The following is a 10921-nucleotide window of genomic DNA, read 5'->3' as shown; positions in this document are numbered from 1 at the left end:
CAGGAACATGCGCGCTATTAGAGCTTTTAGTGCTGGAACAATGGAGACAGGAAGAAATTAGGCTGCCTTGGATACAGAGCAGTCGCTTCCAACAGGCTTCAGGAAACGAGGGTGATCGAAGAACAAAGAAAGAAAACGTGACAAAATGTAAAAGACTTTATGAGTGATTCATTGAAGTGGTCTATTTTAGGAAGACTGTATACAGAGGCTCACTGGTTGTTGGTTTGACAAACAAGGAGGAGATTAGAACAGGATTGGGCCCATTTCTCCGGGAAGATTTAGAAAGGACATCATGAACCGATGTGACGTTTTCACAGTGCTCATGAGAATCACATTTTGTAGCCGGCTACTTCTAACTTCTAACAGCTCAGCTAACAGCTCCTCAAATGCAAAGCCAATGTGATTTCACCTCGACTCCTTCCCCTGAGTCAGAGAAACAGGCCGCCGAAACCGCTCAGCGTATACCGGTACGTTGCATTGTGAAACCGTGACCTGGCGGGCTGAAGTAGACGGGTCGCTGCTGATTTCCAACAGTGCGGCGTTGTGATCAAAGCCCTCATATTAATGGCTGTGCAATTAGGAATTAATAGATTGCCACAGATGGAGGCAGCAGCTTGCTAATTGAGCCTGTAATGAGTCAGATTAAACCTGAGGCTAGGTGGCAGCTAGCGCTGCTAATGCATAAGGCCAGAAGGAGACGTGAAGTTTGCCTGCCGGAAGCATGTGCCCTACCTCAACGGATGAATGAATGAGCTGGGCAAACACTCCGATCTCACCACACCCAGCCCACACCCGCCTGTTTTAACAAAGACACATGCACACACACACACTCATTGAATGATAACATGCATAATAGAAGACCACTCTATCTATCTGCTCAATTTCGTCCACAGGCCTGTGATGAAGGGAAATTATTTTAGAGGCAGAATGGTTTCGGAAAGTATGATAAGTATGAAAGTCAGGAGCGATAGGAATAGCGGGAACCAAGCAAGAAGGTGTGTTATACTGGAGGATTACGGGGAAAATGAATGACCAGGAAGCATCAGAAACACATTTTATCTACACCATGCTTGATTTGTTTAAACAGTGTGGGCGCGTCGGTGTAGAAATAAAGCAAGTCTCCCAGAAAGAGGGGGGTATGGAGGGTAACATTTCACACTGCTTGTGCTAAATGCATCTTCACAGATGTGGCGTTTGACAATGTTTTATCAAACCAATGATGAAAAGCTGCAACATGTAAAAGGATGGCAGGATTTGTTATGTTGTATGAGGCAAAACCTAGAAAGATTACATTTTAATTGTACTTACTATATGATCCTATAAAGACTTGGATGGATAGATGGTCTAGATTAGAAGTTATCTAGTCAGACCGCAGTTAACTTCATGTTCACAGTCTATATAACCAATGGCCAATAGGTCTATATACTGTTGGTTATTACTATAAAGCTATGAATAATAGGATAAAAATTAAATGACCATTAATCATCATACCTTATCCCCTAATATTAATCAGTATAATTAGGGGGAAAGCCTAAAACATATTTCTAACAAAGGTTTATGGAGGATTTCATTGTGAGGAAGGGCCTTGTGCATATGTAGGGCTTCGTTCTGCTCCTCTGCATCGCTGCTGTTTAATAAAGCTGATTCAGGAAAGGCTGAACAAGCTGCAGCACATCGTAGATGGCTGTAGAGACGCAGCGGCACAGTGACTGGATTTGATGAATTGTTGGACAAAGATGGAAGTTTACAGCAAGAGTAAATAAAAGTTAAGTGTTGGTTTGCTGACATGTCATGTCAAGTGTGTGTGTGTGTGTGTGTGTGTGTGTGTGTGTGTGTGTGTGTGTGTGTGTGTGTGTGTGTGTGTGTGTGTGTGTGGCCTTCCATCCATAGACAGTTATTGCCCACATTTATCAAACAAAACCAACCCATTTTCAACTCATTGAAGATTTTAAGAAAATCACCATCTAGCAAGAATCATCAACCATCATATGCGGCTTAATCAGCCATCTGGTTAGAGGCGGCGGGTAGGCGTGAGGCATCGCTTAAGGCCGAGAAAGAGCACACCCGTCACCGGCCCACATACAATACCAGACCTATTTGACCAGACCAGTCAAATATGATCTGTTCGTTGGTAATAATTTGATCGTGTAATCAACTAGGAATTCAAAATAGCTTTAGTAGGGTAAAAGCCACCGGAATGACGATGGAAGGAAAAAAAATTCAAGAATTATTTCCAGGAATTTGAAATCACGCCGGACTTCTATTCACTTCTATTATATGAAAAGATGCTGATATACACAATTTATAATTTGAACAAACATGAAACTGGAACATGCCCACACCACCACTACTCACAAACTCTCTGACCCAAGAAGCACTTCTTCACCTCCATTTGACCAGCGTTCCACAGTAGGAAAAACACAGATGTAGCTCATTAATAATGTGTCCATTCTCTAAACGCTGAAAGTGCACCAGTGCACCATGGACTCAACTCAATATGTCAACAATGTATTTCTAACAGGAATTTCCTTTACCCTACTATTTCTAATCACTGAAAAGTGTCCATTGTGATACTGCCTTGCGATTACCTAGCCCAACTGCCACCATGCTATGGCTCAGCTCAAAGCACCTACATAATAAATGAACAGGAAATCCTGGCCACTAAACTAAGTCCCATGGCTAGGAAATGCAGTTTTCATGTTTGGTTTTCTGTACTGCAGCAAAGCACTCGCTGATCCAGAGTCGCGATGAAGGCACTAGAAAACTCACCCACGCAGCTGGTTGTCATTTAAGAAAACGACGGGCTCTCTCAGTGACAAGAGACTAAAAATAGGCCTTTTATGTTGTTATTGGCTTTATTCTTCAAGATTACGTCTAGGAGGATACAGGCACAAGCTAGAGATGTTTTGGAGGGAGGAGGGGGGTGGAGCGTATATCTGTGTTTATATGTAAACGGAGGAAGGGGGGGGGGGGGGGGGGGGGTGTTTGAGTGTGTGAATGTTTTGGGGGGGAGGGGGGGGGCCCAGAAATAACTAAATTGATCTTTTCAGACATCACAATGAAAGTTATATTTTTAGCACCTCTGCAATTTTGATTTTGATGTTCCACCATGTGAAAGCTGGCAGCCGGCACTTTGTCATTCATTCTGTGTACGCTTTGGAGAGCTGTGTGTTTGTGGGTGAAGTAGCTAGGCGTTTGATTTCACACAACTTCTATTCTGCTTTTTGTTCCTACTCAATCAGAACCACTAAGGGACGACATCAACACTTCATGCATATTGCCGTTTACAATGGGACAACAGCAATGACAACCGCACTAGTCACCCCAGATACGCATATATAATCATGCATCATGCCTGATTGCTGTGCAGTGTTAATCAACCCCTCGCAGGAACAGAAACTCACAGCTTAATTAATCAACCAACTCTAATTATCGGCCTTTAGGATAGGATTTGTGTTGTTGATATGTGTCATCAACCAAGGAGATTACTGTCAGCTGCCAAACTGCACATGGACGTTCACTTGCAGTGGACTGAGCCACTGCAAGTAAGGAGTTGACAATGGGCTTTGTCAGACAATACAATAATAGATCATAAGTCTAGCTTTTGTGTGACAACCTACCCCAAGAACAATCAAGGAGAAGTCAGACCAAGCACGCAAATTCATTGAGATATTAACCTCTTTGAAATATTTTTCAGTCCGAAAAGTTATGTTTATTTTCTACACTATTTAGGCAAGGTAAGGGGAGCGTCAGCCGGTGAATTTGCTATGCATGCAAGTGTGCAACATATTCTATATGTTTTTGTAGTTGTATGTGCTTACTAGAACATTTGAAGAGATGCATTGTTATTGCAACTCATACTAAGAAGTGAACCGGTATGGCTGAATCCTAAAAGCTAGCTCTGAAAACCCACCCATAGTCCCCCTGACGTCAAATAATTCACAAATATTAATAAATTCACACAATTAAGACAAAAATGTCGGGATGCTCAAGATCCACATTTGTTAACAAAAATAACATCTATTTATACAGGTGAGAGAAGGGAGGGTGGGTTTTTACCTTTTTCAGAGCTGACATTCTAGGCAGTTCCTCCACCTTCAAAGCCCGTTCGTACGCTGAGGTCCCAGGCTAAGTTTGGAGAGTGCGCAAATGTGAACTCAGTCCGGCGCTGGTGCTGAGGCTGAGCCATGGGGTGGCACCTACTTGATATTCTCATCGCGCTTCCCATGCGCTACTGTCAGAGCAGCCTTTGGAGCTGGCTCGGTGTGCGCATGGCCAACAGCGCTGTAGTAACGTGTTTTGGACGCAGAGGGAGTGCCTGTTCCCTTGTCTTTGAGTCATATAGTGTAGCTCGTTAGCTTGCAGGACAAATGGGCATTGCGCTATGAAGTCTCCAGGAAGTCTCGGAATTTATCAAACGAAGCGGACTTGTTTAACACAGCTTCCCCTTATGTTACATGCTTTTACATTGTCATGCCCTATAACCTAATGTTTTATTCAACATGTATTGTTTAGCCTTTGATGCGATGAATTTGGATTCTGGCTAGTTCACCACGCTTTGCTAGCTTGTTAGCTAGGCACCCAACCAACCACCTTCCTTGTCCTCGTATCACTGTGCATATCACATTGCATTCGACTACATTTGTTGAAATGGCACAAAGGAAAGACGGTGAGTGCTGTTAATTCACCAGCAACCTTCTCATCCAGTGAGTAGATAGCCTATGCTGTTTGTCGCGGCTGGTGAGCTAATAATCTGTAGTCTCGCGATCTTACGTTGTAAACAAATACACGTGCTACCTGCCGAAGTCGGCAAATCGTACACTCCCACTAGGACATGAATAGTTTATAGTTGTTGATTTGCTAGTCATTTTTTTAATGATCTATAATATGTGTTGCCAAGATAACCTAATGTATTTGAAAAAATAACGTTAAATACATTTAGCTGACCACGTTATATCAGGTAAGCTTGATAAAGAAAGTATTGCATTTTTTCACGTGTTTTCTCTCCTTCTTTCAGTATTTCAATCAAAAGTCCTCAACAAGCTTTACCATAAAGCTCCAACTGAGGAAAATAAGCCTAACCCTATTAATGTTGTCGAGAAATTAGCCAATAAACCTGCTCTGAAAAGAAAAACATTTCAGAATTCAGTCAAAGGTAAACCCAACATTGCACTGTATACGCTTTGCATGTAACTGCCATGTTAAGATTGTTTCACCCCTAGACATCACACACTACACTGAAATAATTTATCGAAAATTCTTTCAATATTCATTTTATGCATAACACTTTCCAATTTCAAGCGACTTTCAAGTCTGATATAGTCTGCACAAACATCCCCCTTATTTAACCCTTTACACACAAGCACCACTAAAGCTTAGGTTCTCCCTCCTCCTTCAGTATGTGCTTCATAACCCTCCCCTGTACGTTGTTCTGTGTCATAGATGATGGAGAGTCATTAACCAGCAGCACTGATCCAGGCCTGCGGGTTTACACGGCCCTGCCTCCTCCTGCAGACTACCAGGCCGGTGCCCAGGGGGAATCCGTCACACAACCCCAGCCGGAGAGGATAAATAGCGGTGGGGAAGCAGCTGGTAAGAGCGTCGTTATCTTTACATTTATGATGTGGAGTTAAGACGCCATTTACCATGTCAGAGATTCTCCACCTCAACCCAAGGGTGCTAGTAAGGCTTGTAGGGAGGATCTTTACCAACCTCACCTAAGCAGGAGGGATAAACTGCTGAAATATACCTCCAACCGTTACCCAGTTGAAATACCCCAGCCCCTTGTACCCCCCCTGTCTACAATGAAGCTGATATTGACTCACTAAACCTTGGTCACATTAAATTCATGGTGACTTAAAGCTCAATGTCCTTAATATTTTTGATTCAATATGCTTTTTAACACTGATGCAATATGCTTGTACTGAGTTGGGATTTTTGTTGTTGATTTATGTTCGGGGGGAATGATTTTGTGGGTGGCGCGTGCTATATAAGAAATTCATTTGAATGTTGTGAGCTGTATTCTGTATTTACTCCCTCCATTAGTTCCACTGGTTTAGCAGAGGGAATTGACGTCATCAAACATTCAAGCTGAGTGTACCTACTTAGGATATGCATTAGCAGAAAATACCTCAAATGACATCCATGTGCATTATTATTGTTTATAATACTCCCCAGATTCAAACTCTCTGTGGGCTCTTTTTGGCGTACTTATTTCTCTCATTATGAGAACCTTTTTGCCCTTAAACTAGAAGTTTATCTTCTTTTGGACTCCAATAATGTTCTCTTGCCTTCGTCAACAGCTGATGGTGATTACAGCAATCCCCTGAGTAGCCCAATATGAGCACACTACAATCACAGACACTAACTTTTAAAGACGCCACACCACGATGTGGAGCCAGCTCTATTTTTGGCTCACATAGAATGTATGTGTATAAAATAGCTCAAAGCCCATGCTATTTGCACTACTGTAGAACAGATGTAGCTGTCTTAAGTGGTACGCCCAGCCGCAAATATCTTATCCCCCTTTTGGATACTAAACAAGGACATGGACATGCATTACTCCTCTACATATTTTATTGAATCCACTGCATTTTAATGACTGAATTCACTATAAATAATACATATTTTCTAAATGCTCTGGCAAATAAAACATCTCCATCATCCATGGGAATACTAGATAGTGTTTCAACTCACAGCCATCTATCAGTGTGCCAGTATTCCTTGGAAAACACTGTTGCTAAGTTGTGATCTATACAGACTGGAAGTTAATATCAACGAGTTTGCACTGAAACAAGCAATCCCTACCCACAGAACTGCAGTTTGTAAATTTTTTCAGCTCACGTTTTGTTCTGATATGTCTTGGTGCAAGCCTGCCACTAAAGATTACACTCAGTCCGGTTGCCTTGTAGCCCTCAGGGGCTCTGAGGTCTTACAGAGAGGCGCTGGAGATGTGAGAAGGTAGAAAACAGAGCGTCTAAGTGGACAAGAGTGTTGTATCCGCAAAGCACCCATTTTAATTCATTAATTCAATTGTATACACTTTTTTAACACCCTGTATGCTTTTTTTTATATGTAGTTGATTGATTTTTTTTTTTACAATATTTCATAACTGAGTTGTTTACACTTGCCACTTTACATATGGATTTTGCGTTAGTCTTATGACAAATGTCAAAGCTATCTCCCTTGGGTTCAAAGATGTACCCTCATACATCCTATAGTGTACAGACAATGCACCCGTTTTAAGTCAAGACAATTGGAGAACTGAAAGTAATGACCAAAATCTCACTTTCTTTCTTTTTGCTACCTACAGCAGAGAGCAGCGATGACACTGATCAAGACGGACAGTGCGAAGAACACAGGAGACGCAGAAGAAGAAGGTGGAAAAAGAGGCGTGCCCCCCAAGAACATTCCTCCCTCAATGGAGAAACTGGGGCAGGTGAACCAAGAGCCAGACACCTCACACGAGACTCCAATGTCTCAGCTGAGGGTGGTGGAGATGGTGGTGGTGATGGCGGTGGCGGAGGGGAGCCCCTGAGCAAAAACAGACGGAGAAAGCTGAAGAAGAAACGTCACAAAGAGAAGCTGCACTCGCTGGGCCTGGTGCCTCGGGCCTCTGCTGTGGAGTTCACCTATCAGAAAGAAGGAGACGAGGAGGAGGAGGAGGAGGAGGAGGAGGAGGGAAAGAGCATAGACGAGGTGTCAAGGTTCCTCAGGAGCACCATGGAGATCTACGTGTCGGACGGTGAGCATTTGGTTGCACTGTCTTTGTAGGATGGCTTATCCTTGTGAAGATAAATCTTTTATTGTACTGAAGTGACAATCTTTGACATTGATATATTCAACAAAATATGACTATTTATATCAATTGATTGCCGTGCCATCAGAGCTAACTTGAAATGGCTTTTTGGACGTGATTGGGTTGCAAATCTGTCTGACGGCACCCTGAGCTTGGCTGCTTCTTGCTGTCCCTTGGTTACAGGGATCTAAATGTAACCATGGTAATGGGCCGGTCTGACCGCACACAAAGTTTGTTCTGTCTCATTCACAGAACAATTTGGCTTTAATGCCGCACTTGCCCAATTGTCATTTCTACAGAAAATGTAAATCAGCTTTTTGTAGATAGGCTGAAAATGCTTTCCTACAAGTGATGATGTTTCATGTGGGTATTTATTGTTATGAATTCCCAGCCCATAAATTTGTCTATGCGTCCGATTAATGAATGAATTTTCTTCCTATATTAGCTATGATATTTATAAAAATGCAACATTTACCGTACTACTTCACATCCTATGCCCTGTACCGTTCCTTCTCTCGTTCCAGGCTCAGTACATCCAGAGTGGCCTACTCTGCCAACCGCAGCAGTGCAGAAACTGCTGAGCAACGTCATCGAGGGAAGCGCTCCTCCATCCGTCCTGAGGCAGCTCACCCGACTCATGGGGCTTGTGCGGCGCAAAGAGGCTGGCAGGCTGGCCCAGGCCCTGGAGGATCTCAGCGCCTCGCCCCTGGCTCCAGGTCTGTTGCTACAGATGGCTTGACCCTGCCTGTACTTGGCAGCAGTCAGTAATATACAGTTGTAACATATTACCTTGCGTATGCTCATCACCTGTGCTGCTTACATGCCTCCATGATGCTAACATCCACTTCCACAGACCTGCCTTTTAAATAACTTGTCTCGACTTGACACAAACTTGCCTTTACCTGCCAATTGGAACGCTATGCATGCCCTGACTTGCCAATATTGGATCCATACATGCCCTAACTTGCCAATATTGGATATGTACCTGCCTTTACTTGCCATTATTAGCAACACACTTGTCCTGACTTGCCAATAGTAGCTGGATACATGCTGTTACCTGCCAATAGGCTAGTAAGAGGCATACCTGCCCTGACTTGCCAATATGAACCAGTCCCGGCTTGTTAACATCAGCTACATACCTGCCCTTATTTGTAAATAGTTGCTACACTCACAGCTGAGCTCTTTTATAGAAACATTGCGTGTCTCAGCTTGCCCTCCTTTCCCTGGCTTCATACACAGCTGTACAAATAGTTATGTTGGCATGGTTACTCACCTGGGGACTCGTACCTCTGGTGAAACCTGATCGTTTGAAATTATGGAAGAAATTCTGTGTGTGTGTGTGTGTGTGTGTGTGTGTGTGTGTGTGTGTGTGTGTGTGTGTGTGTGTGGTTGACTTTTTATTCAGTTGGCTGACTAGATATCGGGCTATTACAGTAATAAAGAGCCCACACTAGAGCTGGCTCTAGTTTTGCCCCTTGATTGTTGCTAGAGTATCCAAATAAGGTCCTGAAAATGGAAATGGCGGTGGATTTTAAATGTTAACCACTGGGCCATGACATTTAATGGATAATGGTATAAGTGTTATAGTCATTTAGAAAAAGGTATCAAAGATCTTTCTTTAAAGAAATATTCTGAATAGATCAAACTCTGCCAAAGCATCCTTCCTTCTGCTGGATACCATGTTGTATATGTGCTGGGAAAGGCAGTTAAAAAAAAAAGCAGTGGAAATAATCAAACTGGTCGAATTGCTAAAAACATTCAAGCAACTAAATTTTTTTATAGTATATTGCATATGATAAGCTTAGATATTTAACATTTCAACCTCTGTATGTAAATGTTAAACAGACTGAATGCCTTTGTAGCTAATCCTATTCAGGATTCAATGAATTTAGCTTAAAATATACTGACCTATTTCTTGTCTACCTTACCGGCATGCTAAGAGAAGGCTGTAGATAATCATTTGTCTCTGTCATCCAATAGCAGGTTTGAATAACTGCAATGCAGCACAGCAAAATAGTTTCCTATTGCAGACATACACAAGTGGCAGTAAAGGGTTTGTAGTGCGGCCAAAACGGCACATGAGCAACCAACCCTTTGGGTGAACAAAATGTATATTCTATTCCATACCAAAGCACCCCTCACCCATTCCCCTGTGACCGTCCCTGTCAGTTGCCCACAGTGTAGCACAGATAAGCTACGCTTATATAAAGGTTTACTTTTTCACTCCAGTTCAACCCATAAAGTTTCCTTCATGCAACTGTTTGACTGCTTCTTCCTTTTCATGAAATGTATTGGGGGGGGGGGGGGGGGAACATAAAAAATGGATTCTGACCATATTGGATTCTTTTGATGTATTCTTTTGAAGAGTAAGTCTGCCTTGGGCCGACACTAGAGAGATGGAGAAACATTAATGATCGTATTTGTACACATGCATAACTAGGAGGTGGGCGTGAATATTTGTAGATTAAACCACATGAGTGGTTGTGAATTTGGCAGTGAAAAGGTTCATAAGGGAGTTATTGTGATAAGCAAGACCCCCCCCACACTGGCTTCAGAGAATGGGATGCTTGCTGACGGCTATGTAACATTTTAGTCTGATTCTGGCTCGTCCTTGCTTGTCTCTTTTTCTTTCTCCTTGGATTTCCCTCAGAAGAAACTGCTGCAGTTGTGCCGCTGTTCAGATATTGGATCACAGACATTCTCCCCATGCAGAGAGATGCAAAGGAGTGACCGTCTGAGAACACAGCCACAAGAATGAGACCCAGAGGCTTCTGAAGGACTTCAAGTGTAGCCATGCCAAGCCGTAGGAAACACAGAACAAAATGTATTGGCCAAGTCAAGTCAGCTGCCAATGCCAATTTGAGCCATCAGAAATTCAAGCAATACAAATACACTGTTGTTAATGAGGAGAACCTGCTAACCCTGTTTTTTTTGTATAAAAGTATCTCTTGAGTCTCTGTAAGATGTATTCAGCAACACCTAAACAAACTCCGGCTTAATAAACAGCTGCATTTTGGTACCATTCATACATGTCTCACTTTTACTGAAAAAACAGGTTCCCCACAGCTTGGCCCAATTCAATCTTTTCTCCCGCAACAATTGAACTGTGGTCTTTATCGACCA

General features: G+C 42.7%; 1 protein-coding gene across 1 annotated transcript; it reads left to right on the top strand.

Annotated features, from left to right (window-relative positions):
* The first annotated feature begins 4408 nt into the window (after positions 1-4408).
* Positions 4409-10786, top strand: erich1 (glutamate rich 1). The gene is made up of 6 exons (XM_084482024.1): positions 4409-4669; positions 5018-5155; positions 5443-5592; positions 7313-7744; positions 8323-8514; positions 10449-10786. Exons 1-6 carry the CDS (start codon positions 4651-4653, stop codon positions 10526-10528), a joined length of 1011 nt encoding a protein of 336 aa, XP_084338150.1. The 5' UTR covers positions 4409-4650; the 3' UTR covers positions 10529-10786.
* Positions 10787-10921: the final 135 nt, after the last annotated feature.

This window comes from Micromesistius poutassou (assembly GCF_964030765.1).
Source record: "Micromesistius poutassou genome assembly, chromosome: 17".
NCBI classification, from domain to species: domain Eukaryota; kingdom Metazoa; phylum Chordata; class Actinopteri; order Gadiformes; family Gadidae; genus Micromesistius; species Micromesistius poutassou.
The sequence above is the reverse complement of the archived record's forward strand: the minus strand, read 5'-3'. Positions and strand labels throughout refer to the sequence as shown.

What these genes read in the sequence shown, in the direction of transcription:
- erich1 (XM_084482024.1), top strand. An exon ending in ATTTCAGAATTCAGTCAAAG is followed by an intron (nt 5,156 to 5,442) that starts GTAAACCCAACA and finishes TCTGTGTCATAG; the next exon opens with ATGATGGAGAGTCATTAACC. An exon ending in GGAGATCTACGTGTCGGACG is followed by an intron (nt 7,745 to 8,322) that starts GTGAGCATTTGG and finishes CTCTCGTTCCAG; the next exon opens with GCTCAGTACATCCAGAGTGG.